General features: G+C 43.7%; 2 protein-coding genes across 2 annotated transcripts in view; one reads left to right on the top strand and one right to left on the bottom strand.

Annotated features, from left to right (window-relative positions):
- LOC120060185 (kinase D-interacting substrate of 220 kDa B-like) overlaps window positions 1-19,060 on the top strand; it is a 104,379-nt gene extending 85,319 nt beyond the window's left edge. The window contains exons 25-30 of the mRNA XM_039009321.1: window positions 6,786-7,012; window positions 7,575-7,697; window positions 14,130-14,267; window positions 15,020-15,118; window positions 16,345-16,596; window positions 17,114-19,060. Of these exons, the coding sequence (XP_038865249.1) occupies window positions 6,786-7,012; window positions 7,575-7,697; window positions 14,130-14,267; window positions 15,020-15,118; window positions 16,345-16,596; window positions 17,114-18,187 (1,913 nt within the window). The 3' untranslated portion in view covers window positions 18,188-19,060. The remainder of the gene's footprint in view (window positions 1-6,785; window positions 7,013-7,574; window positions 7,698-14,129; window positions 14,268-15,019; window positions 15,119-16,344; window positions 16,597-17,113) is intronic.
- Window positions 19,061-21,303: 2,243 nt separating this feature from the next.
- LOC120059835 (DNA-binding protein inhibitor ID-2-like) lies at window positions 21,304-23,288 on the bottom strand. The gene is made up of 3 exons (XM_039008885.1): window positions 22,824-23,288; window positions 22,483-22,543; window positions 21,304-21,895 (listed from the first exon to the last, which is right to left on the bottom strand). Exons 1-2 carry the CDS (start codon window positions 23,172-23,174, stop codon window positions 22,487-22,489), a joined length of 408 nt encoding a protein of 135 aa, XP_038864813.1. The 5' UTR covers window positions 23,175-23,288; the 3' UTR covers window positions 21,304-21,895; window positions 22,483-22,486.
- Between the last annotated feature and the right edge of the window lie 1,626 nt (window positions 23,289-24,914).

Genomic DNA, 24,914 nt, shown 5'->3' with positions numbered 1-24,914 from the left:
TCCCATAGGGCGGCGCACAATTGGCCCAGTGTCATCCGGGTTTGGCCGGGGTAGGCCGTCATTGTAAATAAGAATTTGTTCTTAACTGACTTGCCTAGTTAAATGAAGGTTAAATAAATTAAAATATAACCTGGAATGCTTTTCCAACAGTCTTGAAGGAGTTTCCACATGTGCTGAGCCCTTGGCTGCTTTTCCTTCACTCTGCGGTCCAACTCATCCCAAACCATCTCAATTGTGTTGAGGTTGGGTGATTGTGGAGGCCAGGTCATCTGATGCAGCCCTCCATCACTCTCCTTCTTGGTCAAATAGCCCTTACACAGCCTGGAGGTGTGTTGGGTATTGTCCTGTTGAAAAACAAATTATAGTCCCACTAAGCGCAAACCAGATGGGATGGCGTATCGCTGCAGAAGGCTGTGGTAGCCATGCTGGTTGAGTGTGCCTTGAATTCTAAATAAATAACATGCAGTGTTATCAGCAAAGCACCATCACACCTCCTCCTCCATGCTTCACGTTGGGAACTACACATGCGGAGATCATCCATTCTCCTACTATGTGTCTCACAAAGACACGGAGGTTGGAACCAAAAATCAAAAATTTGGACTCATCAGACCAAAGGACAGATTTCCACCGGTCTAATGTCTATTGCTCATGTTTCTTGGCCCAAGCAAGTCTCTTCTTCTTATTGGTGTCCTTTAGTAGTGGTTTCTTTGCAGCAATTAGACCATGAAGGCCTGATTCATGCAGTCTCCTCTGAACAGTTGATGCTGAGATGTGTCTGTTGCTTGAACTCTGTGAAGCATTTATTTGGGCTGCAATTTCTTAGGCTGGTAACTCTAATGAACTTACTGTGTCTAATCCCTTACATCTTTACCCCATACCAACAGATGTGGGATACACACACACACAAACATACTCATTCACACTCGACCCCTTTCCCCCACAAACAACCACAAGCTCAGATGTTCAACATTTTTCCATCCCCGAGCCCAACTCAAGAAAGGACTTAATGGGCAAATGCATATACAGTTGCAGCTTTTTGAGAAGGCATGCAAAATTTAGCAAAAATGTAGTAAAAATTGAGAGATTTTATTAACCAATGTTAAGTCCTAGCTGATGGAGCTCAGACACACCCCTATACCCTGAAACACTCACACGCTGGTCCCCTGTTTTGACCATTTTCCCAAGCATCTCCGTGCTGTCAGACCTTTGATTATTTGTGCCAACAGGGCCACAGTAATTTGCCCCCCTTTCTGATTATCCGAGTGTGACCTCCTCCCAGTGGGTTACTGCAGCTAGTGTTGCCAGCACTGCTACTACCTGGGTGGGGGCACCCCACCGGAATCCCCACTGGCTAGGTACAAGGTCGTCAAGGTTCTCATTAGCAGCTTTGAGAATGTCCTTGTATATTATGCTCTCCCATCAGGGGGGCTTGGCTTTGTAGGACCAACCCTGCCAGGCAGGCTCAGAATCTTGAGGGGGCTGTGCTGTTCCAGTGGCTCTCTGACTGCATTCATCTTTCTGTTTTGGCTGCGTATAGACTACTTACATTAGGCCCATAAAACAGATAAGGACTTAGTGTATGGGTCGCTCAGGTGGGTGTCTAGGGTATAGTGTTGGGGACTATACATGGGCTCTGGGATATGCAACCATTTTCCTTTTTCTCTCACTTAACTCCACACTTTTCCAAACACAAAAACACACACCCCACCTTCCATCACAATACACTTGCACATACCCACATACTGTGCCTTCTATGTCCCCTGTTTGCTGTGTTTTATCTCTACCATGTTGATTGAGTACTTTTGTGTTCCGGTTCCTTATATTAGATGTATTATTTAGCTAATTATGTTTTCTTCTAATGCTGACTTATCTATTTAATACTAATTATACTTTATTCTAATGCTGTCTTATCTATTTAATACTAATTATGTTTTCTTCTAATGCTGTCTTATCTATTTAATACTAATTATGTTTTCTTCTAATACTGTCTTATCTATTTAATACTAATTAAGTCAAATTCTAATTATTTGAAAGATTCCTTATCTTGAATGGGATGGTGTAGTTGTAGTTTATTTTTGTATCAATTGTTGTATTTTATAGTTTTCCTACATATTTTTTTATTACAATCCCTACCATGGATAGTATTGGGTGTTCCATTATTCGACTCCTCTATGGGAACTTTGTAATATTTAGAATAGCCATGGAATAGTCTTTGTTTCCCAGAAAATGTGGTTATATACAGTTTATTGATTACGAAAGCTACACGTTTCCCTTTTTAATCTATTCTGCTTGAAGATTGGGTACAGAACTTTGCGCCGTTCTGCAATTTCCTTCAGGAACTGATCATTAATTCCTATTTTCGGGCCAGCAAGTCTTTTACTCAGGCTTTTAACCATTTATTTTATCTCTGAAGAATGCAAATTTGGCAGCGATTGGGTGCTCATATCTTTTTCCAACACGCTGTACACGTTCGAGTTAAATTTTGTCGACACCCATCACCTGGGCTCTGTAGCGCTGTAAAATAGAATTATTCTACCACACTTTCAGGATCTTCACCCTTCTTTTACTTTGATAGCAGTAAGTATCAGATGTTTTCTCATAGACCTAGTCTATGAAACGTTTGTTTCAATCTCATTGACTGTACCTTTCAGCTTGTTTGTTTGTTTCTCCATTGTAACAGCGTATTCGTCACTCATCTCCAGGCTCGCCTTCAACTCCTTTATATCTTTACTGACTAATTAATGTATGCACAGTTTATCATTGATCGATTTTAACAGATCTCCTTACCATTCCCGGTTGTGAAAAGCATAAATCATCTGTGTCCGTCAAGGAGTCGCGTTTTCTTTTGGGGATTGGTTCTCCATGTTTACCCTCTGTTATGTTTGGATGTTGATTGTTTTGGTAATGTTGGTCGATACATTTCTCTAGCCTTATAATTTGTTTTGTGTTGTTATTATTACATTGTCATCTGCACCGAGGTGTTCAGTCCACATTACTTTGCCCATGTTAAGTTCTTAGTGATGTAGACGCCAAGGAACTTGAAGCTCTCGACCCGCTCCACAACAGCCCCGTCGATGTGGATGGGGGCCTGCTCTTCCCTCTTTCTCCTATAGTCCACGATCAGCTCCTTGGTCTTACTGACGTTGAGGGAGAGGTTGTCGTCCTGGCACCACACTGCTAAGTCTCTGACCTCCTCCCTGTATGCTGTCTTATCGCCGTCGGTGATCAGGCCTACCACCGTTGTGTCGTCAGTAAACTTGATGATGGCTTTGGATTTGTGCTTGGCCACGGAGTCATGGGTGAACAGGGAGTACAGAAGGGGACTAAGCACACACCCCTGAGGGGCCCCCGTGTTGAGGGTCAGTGTGGCGGAGGTGTTGTTGCCTACCCTCACCACATGGGGCTGGCCTGTCAGGAAGTCCAGCATCCAGCTGCAGAAGGAGGTGTTCAGTCCCAGGGTCCCTAGCTTGGTGATTAACTTGGAGGGGACTATGGTGTTGAACGCTGAGCTGTAGTCTATCAACAGCCTTCTCACATAGTTATTTCCCCTCTTGTCCAGGTGGGAGAGAGCAGTGTGAAGAGCAATTGAAATTGTGTCATCTGTGGATCTGTTGAGGTGGTATGTGAATTGGAGTTGGTCTAGGGTGTCTGAGATGATAGTGTTGATGTGTGTCATGACCAGCCTTTCAAAGCACTTCATAATTACAGATGTGAGTGCTACAGGGGACATAGTCATGTCAGAAGGTTACCTTGGAACTATTGGGAACAGGGACAATAGTGGTCAGTTTGAAACATGTTGGGATTACAGAGTGGGACAAGGAGAGATTGTAAATGTCTGTGAAGACGCCTGACAGCTGGTCATGCTTTGAGAGACGCGCCCTGGTATTCAGTCATCTGATTGTTAACCTCTTTAAACGTTTTGCTCATATCGGCCACAGAGAGCGAGATCACACAGTCATCTGGAGATCACACAGTCATCTGGCGCAGGAGACGTGTTGGTAGAAGTGAGGTGGTGTAATTAGCTAAATTGTTGCTTACTCATTGATCTGCAACCAAACGCATTTGAATGCTGCCAAAGACTCTCACACAACAGTCGATCAGCTATCCAGCTCAAAGGGCTGACGTCACTATCAGCAGAGATGCTATTTAGTGTGAATGACGCAATGCTCACCTACTCATTTATTGGCCACATGGTGTTTGGGACAATTCCGGGCTGTCACACGGGCGTCACTGTGCGCTGAGCTGGTCAGTTAATACAAATGATGTATCTATCCACCATAACAGTTGTTACCCTGGACTTAGTGTGATGGCACCATGCTGTTAGTGACCACAGTGTCACACTGAGTCTGTCTGTTGACCAGCAGAGACCGCCTTTGTCATGGTGGTCACAGGGACAGAAAGGTGACCAGTGACTCTCTGGCCAGTTATCCACTCTAATAAATTTAGTATTTTAGGACAATTCTTATGTGTATGAGATGAGTGCATGTGTGTATGCTTGTTGTATCTTTGTGTTGATGTTTACATGTGTCTTCATCTTAGTGTGTGTGTATTTGTCTTGATATTCATCTGTCTGTGTGTGTGTGTGTGTGTGTGTGTGTGTGTGTGTGTGTGTGTGTGTGTGTGTGTGTGTGTGTGTGTGTGTGTGTGTGTGTGTGTGTGTGTGTGTGTGTGTGTGTGTGTGTGATCTCCTCTGTTAGCCCACCTTCCACTCTGGAAGGTGACCAGTGCCCCTGTCCCTCCCTGGCCAGTCATCCATTCCTCTGGAAGGTGACCTATACCCCTGTCCCTAGCCAGTCATCCATTCCTCTGGAAGGTGGCCTATACCCCTGTCCCTAGCCAGTCATCCATTCCTCTAGAAGGTGGCCTATACCCCTGTCACTAGCCAGTCATCCATTCCTCTGGAAGATGACCTACATTTGAAATCGGAAGTTTACATACCTTAGCCAAATACATTTAAACTCAGTTTTTCCACAATTCCTGACATTTAATCCTAGTAAAAATTCCCTGTCAGTTAGGATCACCACTTTATTTTAAGAATGTGAAATGTCAGAATAATAGTAGGGAGAATGATTTATTTCAGCTTTTATTTCTTTCATCACATTCCCAGTGGGTCAGAAGTTTACATACACTCAATTAGTATTTGGTAGCATTGCCTTTAAATTGTTTAACTTGGGTCAAACGTTTCGGGTAGCCTTCCACAAGCTTCCCACAATAAGTTGGCTGAATTTCGGCCCATTCCTCCTGACAGAGCTGGTGTAACTGAGTCAGGTTTGTAGACCTCCTTGCTCGCACACGCTTTTTCATTTCTGCCCACAAATTTTCTATAGGATTGAGGTCAGGGCTTTGTGATGGCCATTCAAATACCTTGACTTTGTTGTCCTTAATCGATTTTGCCACAATTTTGGAACCAAGCCATTTGCGACCAAGCTTTAACTTCCTGACTGATGTCTTGAGATGTTGCTTCAATATATCCACATAATTTTCCTGCCTCATGATGCCATCTATTTTGTGAAGTGTACCAGTCCCTCCTGCATCAAAGCACCCCCACAACATGATGCTGCCACCCCCGTGCTTCACGATTGGGATGGTGTTCTTCGGCTTGCAAGCCTCCCCCCTTTTCCTCCAAACATAACGATGGTCATTATGGCCAAACAATTATATTTTTGTTTCATCAGACCAGAGGACATTTCTCCAAAAAGTCTGATCTTTGTTCCCATGTGTAGTTGCAAACCGTAGTCTGGCTTTTTTATGTCAGTTTTGGAGCAGTGGCTTCTTCCTTGCTGAGCGGCCTTTCAGGTTATGTCGATATAGGACTCATTTTACTGTGGATATAGATACTTTTGTACCTGTTTCCTCCAGCATCTTCACAAGGTCCTTTGCTGACCCACTGGAATTGTGATACAGTGAATTATAAGTGAAATAATCTGTCTGTAAACAATTGTTGGAAAAATGACTTGTGTCATGCTCAAAGTAGATGTCCTAACCGACTTGCCAAAACTATAGTTTGTTAACAGGAAATTTGTGGAGTGGTTGAAAAACAAGTTTTAATGACTCCAACGTAAGTGTATGTAAACTTCTGACTTCAACTGTATACCCCTGTCCCTAGCCAGTCATCCATTCCTGTGTCCAGTGTCCTGCAGCCAGCCAGTGGGCATCAAGCCAGTGGGCATCAAGCCAGTGGGCATAAGGCCTCCATTGTGCTCCCTGCTGCAGGATTGGGTCTCGACTCAACCCATCATTCAACAACAGACACTCTTATGACGGAGACATTTTTTTTCCTGTTTCTTACCAGGCCACTGATTCCACTATGTTGTAACTCTATTCGTCAAAATACAATTTATCAGTAAGAAAGACGGTGTTCTTGGCAAAAGTGACAGTTTGAATGAACGTTGTCTATTTTCAGTAAAGCCTATAAAGAACCGTTTAATTTACACCCTGCTCCATCAAGTGCACTCAATCACAGAATCAAAGTTTCTCCATGTATGTGGAATATGATTTGCTTGCTCTCCACAGAACATCTCTATTTGAACTCAATAAGAATTATCAAATATGATTGGCTGAATCAGTTTGAGTGGGTGGATCTAAAGTGTCTTTATATTCGGGGCCAAGACGTGATCTACATCAGCCTCAGATGAAACGTCTCCATTTCTCTCCCCGCTCTTCCTTCCCTCCTCTCACTCTCTTTCATTACATCTTTCTGTCTCTCCACCCACTCTCCCTCTCTATCTGTCTTTCTCTCCTGCTCCCTCTCTCATCTCTCCTCCCCTCTCCCTCTCTTCCATTAGATGTCCGTGCTGCCAGGGAGCAGATGCACATTGGAGGAGTGGCCTATCCCACGCTGCCCCTGCAGGACGTGCCAGCCCGCGCCCCCTCCTCTTTCGGCCAGCACTCGGCCGCCTGCTCTCCCACAGGCTCCTACGTTGGTTCCCTTCCCCCCCCAGGGCTTCTGCCCCCCCAGCCCCACAGCAGTTACTACAGCATGCCTGCCCCCCAGCACCCCTTCTACACCCGGGTGAGACGTCAACACAACACAGCAGCAGACAGGCAGATGACTGCACCTGAACGTAGCTCAGTACACATTAATTTAGTATACAGTAGAGTAGCGAAGGTTTGTTCAACGTACTTCAGAATACCAGTAAACCGGTGTGCCTGGCACCTACTACCATACCCTGTTTAAAGGCACTTAAATATTTTGTCTTGCCCATTCATACCTTAGTATAAAAAGAATCACAGTGCAGTTGTACCTACCTCAGTTTACCTTCGCATACACACAGGACTTGGTTACTAAGTGATGGTTACTTACCTCTGTTTGTTAATGTGACTGCCCAGCTACCTCAGAGCACCGACCTCACAAGACAGGGCCGTTTACTCACTTAACCTCATTTTGAAATATGACAGTGCTGACCTCGTCTTGAAAAAAAGACTCTTCACAGTTCTGGGGTTACTGTAGATATACACTGAGTGTACCAAAAATTGTTCCACCTCCCCCCCCCTCATACATGGTCCCTCATACAATCCACATGTTTTAACCATTCTCCATCTTCATCCTTCCTCTCTCTCTGGTTTCCATATAGCCCTATTTTCCCAATCATGTGTATCAACTTCCCCGGCATCAATACAGCTCCCATCTTCACCCTGCCCCAACCCAGTCACGCCCCTCCTTCAAAGCAGGCTACCCAAGGGACCCCAATGGGCTTGTAAGTACAGAGCTGCCTGTCAGTAGTACACCTAGCACTAGTAGCTAGTCAGTAGATAGTAGTCATAGTAACCGTTTCTTTGCAACGATTACTTTTACAATTGTTTTGATTCTGTTTGACAATATTATTTGTGAAACACGTGTTCACCTTTCTACATTTTCTCAACACTTTTATTTTCCTCCCCCAAAAAATTATCTTTGTGTTCTTCATTGCAATGAATACGATCCGGTTAATGCAGCGGGTCAGTGGGTCAGCAGGTGGTCTGTGTCTTCAGGTCCGTTGTGTAAGCCTGTATGAAATGAACCCCTTTCACTCTCCAAGGAGTTTGTGTCGACATGTGTTTTTTACCCCCCTATACACCCCAATCTTATTTTGCTCCAGCTCTAGTTTAGGTTATTCCTATATCCAATGCCCCTTGACCCACCCCGTGCCTCGTTCTGTGCCCATGTCAGGATGTAATTGCTGAGGATCCCAGAGAGGGCCTCCCCTCCCCCACTACCCCCCCTATGGTAACACGACAGGCTGGTGTGGAGCGTTGGCATTAGCTGAAGCATCTGTGTCCTTTCATCTTCTTGACTGTTACGACTCGCCACACACAAACACACACAAACTCACCAAAAGGCTATGCACTCACACACATGGCTAACCTTGTCCATCAACCAGATACACTAACATGGTTTGGAAAGCTAACAGGGTATGTCAGTGACAATGTCATGTCTCATGTTGACTAGTTGCACCGGTGGCTCCCATGTTTGTGGCCTGCTCTGGACCTAAGTGTAATAGCTCAGTCCTGTATGAATGTGAGTCTCATTGTCCAGGAGTGAACTAACCACCATGCGAGTGCGCCCGCTCCCATTCTACATAGGAAGCATGTTCATATAGGACTAGTTCACAGGAAGGTCCAAGTAAGTATAGATGAGTGGCGGTGCAGAGTTTCCCCTAGGATGTCTTTCAGCAGCGGTGGCAGAGATAGCGGGGGGATTGGGATCTTCCCTTTTTTTTGCAGTGGCGGCCACGATTTAGCAGCAGCGGTGCGCAACTGCTAGATGCACATAGGGAAAATACTGATGATGTAATTACATGGTAATCAGTCATAGGGAAAACACTGATAATGTAATTACGTGGTAATCAGTCATAGGGAAAACACTGATAATGTAATTACGTGGTAATCAGTCATAGGGAAAACACTGATAATGTAATTACGTGGTAATCAGTCATAGGGAAAACACTGATGATGTAATTACATGGTAATCAGTCATAGGGAAAACACTGATAATGTAATTACGTGGTAATCAGTCATAGGGAAAACACTGATAATGTAATTACGTGGTAATCAGTCATAGGGAAAACACTGATGATGTAATTACGTGGTAATCAGTCATAGGGGAAACACTGATGATGTAATTACGTGGTAATCAGTCATAGGGGAAACACTGATGATGTAATTACATGGTAATCAGTCATAGGGAAAACACTGATAATGTAATTACGTGGTAATCAGTCATAGGGGAAACACTGATAATGTAATTACGTGGTAATCAGTCATAGGGAAAACACTGATAATGTAATTACGTGGTAATCAGTCATAGGGAAAACACTGATAATGTAATTACGTGGTAATCAGTCATAGGGAAAACACTGATAATGTAATTACGTGGTAATCAGTCATAGGGAAAACACTGATGATGTAATTACGTGGTAATCAGTCATAGGGAAAACACTGATAATGTAATTACGTGGTAATCAGTCATAGGGAAAACACTGATGATGTAATTACGTGGTAATCAGTCATAGGGGAAACACTGATGATGTAATTACATGGTAATCAGTCATAGGGGAAACACTGATAATGTAATTACGTGGTAATCAGTCATAGGGAAAACACTGATGATGTAATTACGTGGTAATCAGTCATAGGGGAAACACTGATAATGTAATTACATGGTAATCAGTCATAGGGAAAACACTGATAATGTAATTACGTGGTAATCAGTCATAGGGGAAACACTGATAATGTAATTACGTGGTAATCAGTCATAGGGAAAACACTGATAATGTAATTACGTGGTAATCAGTCATAGGGAAAACACTGATAATGTAATTACGTGGTAATCAGTCATAGGGAAAACACTGATGATGTAATTACGTGGTAATCAGTCATAGGGGAAACACTGATGATGTAATTATGTGGTAATCAGTCATAGGGGAAACACTGATAATGTAATTACGTGGTAATCAGTCATGGATATACACTGATGATGTAATTACGTGGTAATCAGTCATAGGGGAAACACTGATGATGTAATTATGTGGTAATCAGTCATAGGGGAAACACTGATAATGTAATTACGTGGTAATCAGTCATAGGGGAAACACTGATGATGTAATTACGTGGTAATCAGTCATAGGGAAAACACTGATGATGTAATTATGTGGTAATCAGTCATAGGGAAAACACTGATGATGTAATTACGTGGTAATCAGTCATGGGGGAAACACTGATAATGTAATTACGTGGTAATCAGTCATGGGGGAAACACTGATAATGTAATTACGTGGTAATCAGTCATAGGGGAAACACTGATAATGTAATTACGTGGTAATCAGTCATGGAGATACACTGATGATGTAATTACGTGGTAATCAGTCATAGGGGAAACACTGATGATGTAATTACGTGGTAATCAGTCATGGATATACACTGATGATGTAATTACATGGTAATCAGTCATAGGGGAAACACTGATGATGTAATTACGTGGTAATCAGTCATAGGGGAAACACTGATAATGTAATTACGTGGTAATCAGTCATGGATATACACATTATAAAAGGGCCAATATCTCAGCTTAGCTTTCCTTTGGTTAGTGCAGCATAACATGTATGACTGATCTCTTCACCATTGAAGCCCAACAGGACTAATATAGGCTCTCTGTCCCTACTGACCTCTCCATGTCTCTCCATCCCCATCACCCTCAGTATCCCACCAGAGCTTCTCTCTATACCCCTCTCATACTCTCTCCTCTCTATTGGTATGTGAATATATATAACACAATCTGTACATGTGTGCAGTGGGCAGCCTAGCGTAACTGCCTAGGCCTAGTTGATAGATAGCGTAGAGGCTATATCCCTATAGGTCTGGGTGAGGAGGGATTAGCATCAGAGGCTGGGGCCAGCAGCAGCACAATGAGCACAGAGCTTATCTCCTCACAGAAATGCTTTCTCCTTCCCCGGCCTCTGTTTCCTCTGTCTTCCTCATCCCTCTGCTCTGCCCACGCCCCGCACTGCCTCACCGGCCTCTGTCTTCCTCATCCCTCTGCTCTGCCCACGCCCCGCACTGCCTCACCGGCCTCTGTTTCCTCTCTGTTTCCTCATCCCTCTGCTCTGCCAACACACCGCACTGCCTCACCGGCCTCTGTTTCCTCTCTGTTTCCTCATCCCTCTGCTCTGCCAACACACCGCACTGCCTCACCGGCCTCTGTTTCCTCTCTGTTTCCTCATCCCTCTGCTCTGCCAACACACCGCACTGCCTCACCGGCCTCTGTTTCCTCATCCCTCTGCTCTGCCCATGCCCCACACTGCTGGAATTACAGCCTTATCTCACACAGGGGTCTCTTGTCACACACACACTTGCGTGCCTATACAAACACACGTGTATACGTAATCACACACGCACTGGCACAGTGTAACACACAGTCAAACGTACACAGTCTGGGTGGAGGACCAGTTTTTAAGGCTTCCTCAAAGTGGAAACTTCTGCTTTTCTGTGTGGGGGATATCTCTCTTTCTCTCCTTACGCTTCTCTCTCTCTACAAACATCACACTCTGTGCTGCTCGTCCTCTCTGCAAAGATTATCTTCTTAAAGCGCTCTATAAAAAATATATTTCATTTCCTCCTGTAATAATTCTGAACTAAATGGCTTCTCAGTTTCAGTCTTTGCTAGATGGGATGCTGTAAAAGTGCCTTTGCCCGCTGTGTTTCAAGATAAATGTTTTCTTGTCTAGTCTGACGTGAATGTGTCTACTGTTCTCTTGTGTTCTATGATGACTTCAGCATGTGGCCTAATGTCGTGCTCCTATCTGTCTGTCTGTCTGTCTCTACCTCTATTAATCTCTACCTCTCTGCCTGTCTTCCTCTGGCTCTCTGCCTCTCTGTCTGTCTGCCACTTGTCTCTCTGCCTTTCTGTCTATATGCCACTGTCTCTCTGCCTCTTTCTCTCTGCCTCTCTTTCTCCCCCCAAAGCAGTTGTCTCAGCCTTTCAGACCCAAGCAGGTACACTCATCTCTTTGGACTTCACCATCTCTAACTTTTTCACCACATCACTATCTTTCTACCTCACTACCTCACTACCTTTCTACCTCACTATCATTCTACCTCACTACCTTTCTACCTCACTACCGTTCTACCTCACTACCTTTCTACCTCACTACCTTTCTACCTCACTACCTTTCTACCTCACTATCGTTCTACCTCACTACCTCACTACATTTCTACCTCACTACCTTTCTACCTCACTACATTTCTACCTCACTACCTTTCTACCTCACTACCTTTCTACCTCACTACCTTTCTACCTCACTACCTTTCTACCTCACTACCTTTCTACCTCACTACCTTTCTACCTCACTACCTTTCTACCTCACTACCTTTCTACCTCACCTCCACCAACTAATATAACATGCCATGCTTTTCCCTCCACCTGTCATGCATTAGAAACATAGACAAGAACCTTCACCCAACTTCCATATAGCCCACCTCTACATATGATATATTTAAGCAATAAGGCCCGAGGGGGTGTGGTATATGGCCAATATACAACGACTAAGGGCTGTTCTTATGCACGACGCAACGCGGAGTGCCTGGATACAGCCCTTAGCCGTGGTATATTGGCCATATACCACAAAGTCCAGAGATGCCTTATTAGTCCAGAATAGCCTTATTGCTATTATAAACTGTATACCACGGGTATGACGGCTAAGGGCTGTATCCAGGCACTCCGCGTTGCGTCGTGCATAAAGAACAGCCCTTAGCCGTGATATATTGGCCATATACCACAAAGTCCAGAGATGCCTTATTGCTATTATAAACTGGTTAGCAATGTAATTAGAGCAGTAAAAATAAATGTTTTGTCATACCCGTGGTATACAGGCTGTCAGCCAATCAGCATTTAGGCCTCGAACCACCAGTTTATCCATAATGTGTTGAAAATAGTTCTAGTTGAATGTACAATAGTTCTAGAATGTCTCTTCTAGGTCATCCAACACATGTATTATGAATTCTACTTCTAAATGAATTCAACAAAACCCACCAGAAAGAAAGTTTTACTTGCCAAATTTGCAAGACCCAATTAAGGAGCATGATTTAAAATGCCAGCCAGAAATTCTTAAGAAACAGAAATCATTTGGGCTATCATTATTGAGGAGCTCTACAGTCTACAGGATAATTGCTCTCTCCGGTGCTTTTAACGGATGCTAATATGGATGCTAATCAATCTGACACATAAGAAACCTCTATACAACGCATCAGGGAAAGACATGCAGATAGTGTGTTACCTGCTAAAGCCACACGCACACACACACACACTGGCCTATTAGTGCAGCTGACACCGCAGTACACTGCACTCTCCAGGACTGTCTATGTACAGTAGCTAACCTCCCCAAGTCAGCGTCACCTTCTGCCTCCTTTCACGGAGTGACTACAGTTACCCCCCCCCCGTTCTGCTAGGCTCTGTTAAGACGTGTACAGCTTATTTTCTCCAGCAAGCTCTCGCAGCAAAAGAGCAAGCACAGACGTCTTCTAAGCCTCGGCGCCTTCCCGCCCAAGTCAACAAAGCTGTTGTTTTGTTGTTGCTCAGTCTGAGAGAGAAGGGTTGTTTTGTTTCTCTGTTAGTGGGTGGCATATCAGGCTAACTGGGAGGTTAGAGAGCATTAGGGGGCGAGGGTATTGACCACTCTTCTAGCCTCACGGAGGAGAGCAGTGGAAGACACACACACACACACACACACGGCTCGTCTGTGTACAGTGAATAATGCACTACCATCAACAGTGTGTTCAGATTAACATGCAGACACCCAAAAGAGACCATACTGCACAGCTGGTGCCGCTCGTTACCATGCTCTAGTATTGTTACCTCACAGGTGCTTGCACTGACAAAGAGTAATGCATTTGGTTTGGAGTGTTTTGTCTTTGTGCTATGCTGTGAAAAAGGGAATAGTTTTTCTGGTGGCAGTGAATAGCTACTCCAGTGTTAACCACCATTAATGTTAAGCTAGCTGTGGTTGTTGAAACGTTGTTCTGTGGTTGTTGAAGCGTTGTGCTAACAGTTTGCGGTAACCGTATGACTTTGCAGTGGTGGTGAGTGAGCCCTGCTATGCTACAACGTCAATGGGTGATTCTGTGTGTCTGTGTGGACTTATGTGTGTGTGTGACAGGGTTCTGCCTCTGGGGTACCGGGAACCCCTGTGGTACTCCTCAGCTCTCTGAACACGGACGCAGTGTGTGAGCGCGTCAAACAGATCGCCGGCATGGACTCTAACATGCTGGGCCAGTATACCGCCACTATCAAGAAGGTCAGGCCTGCTACACACACCGTCACACACACACACCATTACACACACATATATATTGCTCCTGTTTATACAACACCTTAGTCAATAAAGTTTATACAAAAGATTCTAAATTGTATCCATTTGCACACAAGGTTTATTTTGGTCTATCAATATCTTTATCAACTTTATATGGCTCAACAAAACAGCTAATGTCTCTGTCTGCATTGAGCAGCTTCTAGTCCATTTATAAATGATCTATAGACAGGATGTCATGAAAGCTTCTAGACCACAGTCAGTCAGCCAGCCCAGCTAACAACGCTTCTTGTGTCTTTATGTGAAAAGTCCTCCTTGTTTGGTGAGGTACAGAACCGGAAGTATATAAATATACGTAATATAAGCTCGCCTTTTGAAAACAGGACTCCTGTTGAAAATGCATACATTTCTTTAACCTCTCTTAGAAGGGTTTCTTGCCATCTGAAAGAGTTCCATATGTCTCTACTTTTCTTTATTGAACATATGGCCTTACTTCAATCAACGTATTCCTACTTTACTCAACTTATGCCTATTTATACCATAATTTATACAGTATAGGGCTGTTTCCAGGACACGGATTAAGCCTAGCAGCATAGTCCTGGACTTAAAAGATATCTTGATTGAGAATCTCCATTGAAATTGCTTTCTACTCCAATATGTGGCTTTATCTGTGTCCAAACCGGCCCTATGTGCCTGTATTTGGTTAGTAGTGAACTTGTCTCTGCCTCTCTCTGTGTTAGGCCAATGTGAATGGCCGGGTGCTGTCTCAGTGCAACCTGGAAGAGCTGAAGAATGAAATGAACATGAACTTTGGGGACTGGCAGCTCTTCAGAGGCATGGTAAGACAAAACCTCCACCTCCGCTCTTAAATACTTTACATCCTTATTTTATTGATTTAATGTGTACTTTAATATCAGCATCCTGATTTTTATTCACCGGAGTTGTGGTTTTTGTGTGTTGTTTTTTTGTCTTCTTAAAATCGGGGCGTCTTGAGCCTTCTCTGGAGACATTGGAGGATGTTATAATCCGTACTAAGAGAAAGTCTGCCGTCTGCTTTGCTCGCTCAAGGGGCTGGAATCAGGAACACATGTAAATGGAGTTGATCAGATGACCGTTTGAGCCTCCTTCCACTAACTGACGTTGTGTTGCCAGAACAAGGCCGTCCAGCCTGAGATCTGGAGGAAGGTTATTGTCAGTGGGAGCTACAGTCAGCCAGTCTCCTGGGGTCGGATTCTGAAAACCAGCTGCGCGGCTTTACGAAAACTAGCATGCTCTCCTCCTCGAAGCACATCCCAAGCCATCTGACGTGGACGCCGGACCACTTATCCCTACAGGCCCTGTAGAGTTCAACCGAACTTCTAGCATTACCATCCGTGGTGCCTTCTGTATTGAACTAAAATACTAGTACTGACTTTGTGTTTGTAGCCTAATAAGATGATGGTGATGTATTGGCTTCATACAGTATCTGATGGTTATCTGGTATATTATAGATGCAGTGTTGTGTTGAGTCTATTTCTGTTGGTTATATGTTGGGTTTCATAGATGGTGGTGATACTCTATAGTGGTGATACTGTATATTGGCTCTGTAGAGTTAGTGGTTGTATGTTGGGTTTCATAGCTCGTGGTGATACTGTATATTGGCTCTGTAGAGTTAGTGGTTGTATGTTGGGTTTCATAGCTCGTGGTGATACTGTATATTGGCTCTGTAGAGTTAGTGGTTGTATGTTGGGTTTCATAGCTCGTGGTGATACTGTATATTGGTTCTGTAGAGTTAGTGGTTGTATGTTGGATTTCATAGCTCGTGGTGATACTGTATATTGGTTCTGTAGAGTTAGTGGTTGTATGTTGGGTTTCATAGCTAGTGGTGATACTGTATATTGGCTCTGTAGAGTTAGTGGTTGTATGTTGGGTTTCATAGATAGTGGTGATACTGTATATTGGCTCTGTAGCTCGTGGTTATTTCCTATGTTGATTCTCTACCTTGTATTGTGGTGACAGGTTTACTCTAGAACTGGTAGTATATTTACCTGTCTAAGTCATCTCTCTTCTTCCCTCTGTCTCCCAGGTGATGGAGCAGCGTAATGTGGAGGGCCAGCGTCATAGGGAGGGCCAGGCCCTGCAGGATGAGTCCCGTGCGGCCAGCGAGCAGGGCAGCAGCGTGGTCAACATGGAGACGGCCAGGCAGCAGGGCCAGGGAGCTCCCCATGAGGTGGGCGGCTACATCCTGAACCTCAGCTTCGAGGAGCTCAGTACCCTGGGCCTGAGCCTGGAGGAACCCACCCAGACACGCAGAGAGACTACACAGCACTGGCCCATGGTGAGGAGTTCAGCACACACACACACACACTCAGCGGTGGGGAGTTGAACTTACACACATACATATACTCATACACACACACACACGTCCGTATGCACACACATTACATACATAGACTCTGGCACTATTTTCTGCTCATAACACAGATAAACACATTCACAGACACTTACAAAGCCATCCAAACACCCTTAAAGCACACATCTAAGCAGTCACACATCTAAGCAGTCACACATCTACATTTACTCAAGCAGTCATTGGTTGAGGAAGTTGAGGTGGCGGGAGACACACACCACCACCAAAAGGCGGGGTGTTAGAAAAGCTATTATTTTTGCTCTCTCTGCTCTCAAATAAAGAATTGTAAGTTCAACGGCAGCGCCATAACCACAAACTTCATGAGTTTGTGCTTTTTCTCACCCTTTCGCCCATACCAGTAACGTCCATGACACGCTCGTTCCCCCCTCAACCATAACAAAACACTTTATACCCCCTGTTCCCCTTTTCTTCTCCCCTCCCCCAGGCGGCCACCCACCATACCCCGAGTATGTCCAGCCTCAACTCCCAGGAGTCATCCAACGACATCTGCAAGCTTACGGACAAGCAGCAGGCAGAGTACCGCGATGCCTACCGTGAGTACATCGCCCAGATGACCCAGCTGGACGTGGCCGGAGGCAGGGGAGAGAAGTCTGTCCAGCCCCACCTGGGCCAGTTCCTCCAATACCGAGATGCCAGAAACCCAGAGGAGAATGCCAAAGACGGGTCCGAGAAGGATGGCCGCAAGCCCTCTTTCCCTACCAAGAGAGGTGCTAAAGCCACGGACGTGGTTGACACTGATGCACCCCTGGACCCCATCAGCGAAGAGGATGAGAAGCTTGACGCCTCCAAAGCAGGCAGTTCCAAGGTAAAGGGACCAGGGCCTCGCTACCACAAGGTGCCCAGCAACGAGGAGGAGGAGTCCGGGCCGGAGGAATCAGAAAACACCCCTCTGCTCAACGAAGGGGGTGCCCAAGCTCCCAGCAACATCGCCCTGAACAAGAACTCGTCCGACTCGGGTGTGAGGTCTGGCGAGAGCTCCTCAGACCACTCCCTGGAGGAAGTGTTAGTGGAAGCAGAAGAGGAAGGGGTTATTAAACTGGAATTGGAGGGTCTGGTCAAGAAGAGGGGCCTGCTGCCCAGCAGTCTGAGCGGCCTTCAGGATTCCACTATCACCCGCATGTCCATCTGCTCTGAGGCCCCGTCCGAGGGCAGCCTAATGGCCTCCAGTCCCGATGAAACCTGGTTCCGCTCCAGCTCCTCCGTGAGCAACCTCAACCGCACCCCCAGCACCACCACGCTCAACAACAACAGAAACAGCAGCAACAACGCTGCCACCACCAACACTAGCCAAGACAACCAAGACACAGAGAGCTCCACCCCAGTCCTCATCACCCCAGGCTCCAGCACCGGCTCTACCTCCACCACGAGTCCCGTCCACAACCAGAACCTGTGTGGGATCATCCATAAGAGGGCGCTGGGCACCGGCGAGGCCCTCAAAGGCTGCACAGGGGCCCCTGACGCTATTGTCTTGGAGGACGAGAGAGAGAGTGTCCTGTGAGAGGGGCCCGGGCCTTTTTGGAGGAGGTACCATAGATGTTTGATGATGTGATGTGCTACAAAAAATAAATGCCTTTCACCAATCCTGTGTTACGTTGATATGGATGGCAATCAAAACAGGCCTATTAATCTGTGACGTCGTTTAAAAAATATTTGAGAGAAGAAGTTGATATGCGGATCAGTAAACATCAATTTACATGAAAAGAATCACCTTTTTTTCCAACCATAGAAATATTAAATCATTTGGGTTGAAGAAATTCAATGTCCTGAATAGATTTTGTGAAATCATTTGAAAGTTAATGACGATGACATCAGACTAAAATGAAATATACGTCAAATTGAAATGGCCCTCTAATTCAATTAAGTGTGCTGTCATGTTCACTTTAGCTGTTACTAAATAATGGTAGTGAATTGTTGGATAATGGTAGTGAATTATGGAGTTGTGTGCATGAATGTTGTGTTGGTGGTGGTGACATTACAGTACAGTGGTGTGTGTTGGTGCAATGTGTTCTGTACTTTGTGATTGGTTACTGAAATCTGAGTTGGCTTTATGTGCTTGAAAACAAAAAAAGTTTTCCTAATTTTTAGTTATCAAGTACCTATTAAAACATGTCATTTTCAGAGTTAATTTATGTAGCGTGGCTGTGGATTGGCGTTCCGACACCTTTTTTCCATGTGACTGAAAGGTCTATTTGCCCAAGAATATACTGATATTTTGTGCTATAATTTTTTTTTTTAATGACATCTTTAGTGTGAACAGTGATGTGGTAAACCTGAGTTTCCCATGCGCTACGGATGTCCATCCGAGGTTCTGAACCTTTTTCAGAGTGCAATGTGAAGCCATGTATTTGTGAAATAAAACATGTTGTCTGAAGCTTTTTGCCTGAAACATATTTTACTTCCTGCATAAAGTATAACAGTTCAAAAGTTGCTTCCGTCCCTTGAACTAAACTTTTCCAATGAGCTCAAAAGTTGACTCCTTTGTTCAAAATGTGCCATTATTTAATGAATATCCCATGCTCCCATACACACTGAACAAATATATAAATGCAACATATAAAGTGCTGGTCCGATGTTTCATGAGCTCAAATAAAAGATCCCAGAAATGTACCATACTTACAAAAAGCTTATTTCTCAAATGTTGTGCACAAATTTGTTGACATCCCTGATAGTGAGCATTTCTCCTTTGCCAAGATAATCCATCCACCTGACAACTGTGGCATATCAAGAAGATGATTAAAAAACATGAGCATTACACAGGTGCACCTTGTGTTGGGGACAATAAAAGGCCACTAAAATGTGTAGTTGTCGTCACACAACACAATGCCACAGATGTACGTCCAACCAGCCTCACAAGCGCAGGCCATATGTATGGCGTTGTGTGGGCGAGTGGTTTGCTGATGTCAATGTTGTGAACAGAATGCCCAATGGTGGCGGTGGGGTTATGGTATGGGCCAACATAAGCTACGGACAACGAACACATTTGCATTTTATCGATGGCAATTTCAATGCACAGAGATACCGTGATGAGATACTGAGGTTCGTTGTCATACCATTCATCCGCCGCCATCACTTCATGTTTCAGCAGGATAATGCACGACCTCATGAAGCTGAAAATGTCCCAGTTCTTCCATGGCCTGCAAACAGACATGCCACCCATTGACCATGTTTAGGATGCTCTGGATTGACGTGCACGACAGCGTGTTAAGAGTTCCTGACAATATCCAGCAACTTTGAAGAGCCAACATTCCACAGATCACAATCAGACTGATCAATGTGAAGGCGATGTGTCACGCTGCATGAGGAAAAGTGTCACACCCAGATAGTGACTGGTTTTCTGATCCACGGCCCTACCTTTTTTTTTTTTAAGGCATCTGTGACCAGATGCATTTCTGCATTCCCAGTCATGTGAAATCCATAGATTAGGGCCTAGTGAATTTATTTCAATTGACCTATTTCTTTATATAAACTTTATTTGAAATTTTTCCATGTTGAGTCTATATTTTTGTTCAGTATCTAATGGGTTAAGACGCAATTGCATTAGCTGGTGTCAGCGCGGTACTTTTTTCACCAGTAGGTGGCGGACTGCCCATAAAAACCCTCATTAGCCTTGGTCACTAAACGTGGGCATGAACTTTCACTTGTGGGGAAAAGATGATTTGAAGGCCATGTTAGTTATGTCACAATATACATATGCAATGTAATTATATTTTAACCTATTATATGCCCTTTGTATGTTGGGCACACGTATAGGCTCAATTACGAGTGTACTGTTAATTAAGGAACTTGAAATTGCCAATGAGACTTGTGGGAAAATTGAGCCTGAGCTTTTTCTACCTGTACAAATGGAACAATGTTTCAAATGCAATAGTTTAGGCTTGCATGGTAAACGGTTAATCCAATCCATTTGGAGGGAAATTGTGGTTTTAGGTGCGCATGGTCCAGTGTCCAGGTAGTTCAGTGTACAGTTGTAACTTCACTGTCAGACAAACTAATGTGTCGTTGCCTAATATTTTCACATCGTAAAATCTTACGGAGATCTATGAAATGGCTCTGCGTTTCTTTTCTACAAAATAGTATATTCAACACTGGCAGGCCATTTAAAATGACATTGTTTGGTCAAGTGTTTAGAGGTTAGCAGTTTCCCGAGGAGCAGATTAATGCAGAATTATTCTCAGGTGAGATAATCGCGTTAATGGCCCAATGTCCTATACACCCTGGGAATATGCCTCTGCAGTGCGTGGTTTGAGGTAGAATTAGGTCTCAATTCCTGAACACTGTCAAGATGAGAAAGGTCAACTAGAGTCCTGCTGTGTGTGAACTGTAAAAGACTCACGTAGTCAATAAGAATTGTATAGTTTGTCCATTGCGGCCCAAAGAAATGACTCAAGAATTTCTCATCATTCGAATCATTCAGTTGACAACTGTTATAAAATATTGACATTACCACTGAATGGGCCGGTTAACGCGCTGGAATTGAAACTCGTGACAACCTGGCATTGCAGAACCATTTTCAGTTAGACATAAAAGTGTCAGTCTTTACCTTTTGCAAACTCAAGCATATCTCGCGGTCTGTCATCTAGGCTACAAGCTACAAGTTTCCATACAGCAGGAAAACATGTTCAAATAATGCATTTGGTTTATTTTTTGTATAAAAAAGGTACAATTTACATTATTACTTTTATAAAAAGTTTCAGCATAATTAAGTACAGCATTACACTTTTGCAGAAATGTGCAATTCCTTTAACTATACAAGATAAACCTCCGAGCGAGTTCACAAGGTTTCACTTGTTCATTTCATTTTTTACAATGTCCAGTCCTTCATGTGCCAAGAAGAGTAACAATTCTGACAAGACAGACTACATTTTATACAGTAACTAACCAATGCGTCTTCTATTCACGAGCCAACTCCGCAAAAAAAAAAAAAAGACTTCAAGGGGGATAAAGGGAAATCCTTGTGACAATAATCTCTCATTTGTTTTTCTCCCAGTTTCGGGAATATAGCGCGCCTTCCATTTCAAGAAAGGACAAAAAAAAGTCTTAAATTAAATAATATGAGTGTCCGAACTGAAAACACATCACATAGATTGTCCTTTAAGCAAAGTCTTTTGATTCAATTAAAGAAATTCCAGAACCTGAGGACAAAAATAGAAGGAAAAAAGCCCGGTTCCGAGGTCCTGTGTGTGTTGTGTCTTAACCAAACAAACGCCTGCAAAAGATTCAGAGAGAGGCATGTTTAGAAAATGCAAACAGGGCAGAGATCCGGACAGACTGGCGCCAGGGAGGAAGCCGCAGTATTAAGATTTAACCAAACACTCAAATACTGAGCAAACCCTGGGCTCCAGATGTAGCCTACACACACACAGTACAGACAGACACTAGAGCAGCATAAGGCACTTTCGCACACAACTTCAGCCTACAATCTGGGAGAGAATCAGATCGTAATTGCAGTTCAACTGGCGCCTAGCCTCCGATTGCACCAATTATGTGCAGACATCTAGTAGTAATCTGAACCATTTATTTTATATTACAGATGCTCTGCATTGTAGATAGACAGCGTCGCTGCAGCTGTGCTATTACGACGTTATAACAAATAATTGCCTATACTGTTTTAAAAAATGTATGCAATGCCATTTCGTTTATATATTGAACCATTAACAATGAGCGTGATTATACTGTCAGAAATACACACTGGCGTTCATTTTCTTTCTATTCTGCCACAACAGGCTGTAGTAGGCTAATAGACAAGCAAATCCCAGACATAATATTGCAGACAGGTGATAGAAGCGTACTTACTGCTTTAACGATGAAGAGTCCTGCTGTCATCCGTTATCAGGTCTGATGGGAACTCCGGAGACTGAAAAACAAACCTTCATTAGCACTGCCGCAGTCAAATAGGCCTACGTGGAATTATTAATGAGCGTACACATTAAAAGTCCTACCCTCTCAATCTTGATAATGGAAAACATGCCTTTTGTAACCAAATGGTGTAATTTCACAATAGACCATAATTACGCATAGAAAACGCACTCAAATACGTTCACACCATTAGCAAAATCGACCCAACCAAATGTAGCCTACGTCTTTGTTAATATTCTTTGGATATTTCAGACAATAGTAGGTCGGCCCATCCTTACCTGTAATGACAAGATGCTGATATCTGTATTGAGAGTTGTTAGGGGAGTCCTGGGTGTAGCTTGCCCTGGTCGCGGGTGATGGAGGCTCGTTATTGCGACATTGGAGTCAAGTGCGATCTGCAGGTCCAGAATATAGTCGATGACATGCTGCAGGATTTCCATCTTGCTTACGTTCTTGTTCTGAGGGATGCTAGGCACCAGCTCCTTCAGCTTGGAGTAGCAGTCGTTCATGTTGTAAAGCAGGCTTAAAGGATCATCCACGGGAGTCTTGCTCCGAGAGATTCCCAGACTGTGTTCAGACAGATTCGCGCTGTTTTTCCGGAAAGACCTTACTGGGCTTATCGCTTTCATATTGACACTTCGTGTGAGACGTTCAGTTCGTTCGTTGAGATATTTGTTTTAGTATTCTTTCTATTCCTTCACAGACGGTCGGTGAGCAAACGGACTGGTTTAACAAGCTGTCATTGTGGTTTATATAGCCAGCAGGCTGGGTTTGCTACGCAGGGGTTTTATTGGTGCCGATTGGATGGATTAGCTACGTCAATCACTCCCCTCGTGCCCAACCATTGCTTCAGCATGCTTCACAGTCAGGTCCCTCCTTTTTTCCGTCTTCTCAGCCAGTGAAAACGCATGTTGATGGTGGCACTGTGAGAGCGCTCTTCAGCTCCGGTGGGCAATTTGGAAAATTGAGCCCTTACCTGTTTCTGATCAAGAAAATTAATGATTTGTAATTTGGAACCAGGAGCTTGTCAAGCTGGAGCGTGCATTTCTCTGATGGTTTTAATGTTGTTTTAAAGCCTTTCTCAATGAATTAATTTAAGAATATTAAATACGAAATCTTAGAATGATTTGTATCCATGCGTAAATTGCGCAATTACGCACCACGATGTATTAAGGTGAAGGGGCTGATAAGTGTCACAATATCTTGCTTTATAGTCAAGATTAGGAGAGGTCTCGCTCTCACACATTCCTTCACTGTCAACATAACACTACATCCTGGTGATTCATTTCACCATTATCTCTTGTTTGAAATTATGGGTAGCCTACACACACACACACATTGTATTTCTAAAGATTCGGAAAACCTAGGAATTGTGATTGTAGGAATTGCCTATTAAAATTGCATTCCAGGGCACGGCATCAGATGTTGAATGAATACATTTGGACTGATATAATTTATCTCTACATCGGCTATGTATAAATTGGTGATAAGAGAAATGTGAACTTTGAATGGGTCATTAAACCGGCTGGCTAAACCGGACTTCGGACCTGACCTATATGGCATGCTTGCGCAGGAATTGGATCAGTGGGGAAATATGGATTCTGAATCTGCAGAATAGGGAATATTTGAAATAATATAGTTGTATGATTATGCACATTATTGTGAGAAATCTGTGACTACTGGTCAAAGAGAGTGACTGTCACAATGTGCATGGGGCCACTTGGATGACATCTGGATTGACACTGTGTTTAAAGGTTCTCAACACAATTTAGAAAACATTGCGTCAGGAAGGCCATTATACGACCTCAAAGATTGACAATAATGTAATTCATTGTTAAACAGATCCTTTGGTTGCGAACATGTTAAGGCTATAATAGCATTCCTGTGTATAAATTAAACGCTGCATTATCCAACTGGTGCCGTGCAATGAGCTCGAAAGCGCGCGGAGTGATGCGGCACAAACGAATTGCCCCGGGGCTGTTGTGGGCTGCAGCGGGTGTTCGTTTTGCTTTGTGGATTAAATTGGGTTGCTCACAAAAGTCAATGAATTTTTAACAAACGCATTAGGGGTCAGAGTGACAACGTCTTCAATGGATGAGAATGTGTGTCTTCTCCTTGAGCACAGCTGCAACAAAATATTATTTAGATGTTGTTTTTTTGTGTGGATATATTTCATAACAATGATAATATGGATACTATTCCAAAAATGACGGTAAAATAGATTTGAGAGAAATGCGCTGCAAAACACCAAAAGCCCTAAATAGTATTGCAGAACAAATACAGTATTGTAACAAAACAATGCAATCCTGGCAAGCACAGTGCAATTGATTAGGTTTGGTGTATGTAGTCTGTCCTCTGTTAAGACTGAG

Source organism: Salvelinus namaycush, chromosome 15, assembly GCF_016432855.1.
Source record: "Salvelinus namaycush isolate Seneca chromosome 15, SaNama_1.0, whole genome shotgun sequence".
Lineage (NCBI taxonomy): Eukaryota > Metazoa > Chordata > Actinopteri > Salmoniformes > Salmonidae > Salvelinus > Salvelinus namaycush.
Note: the sequence above shows the minus strand (reverse complement) of the source record. Positions and strands in the feature narration are given on the sequence as shown.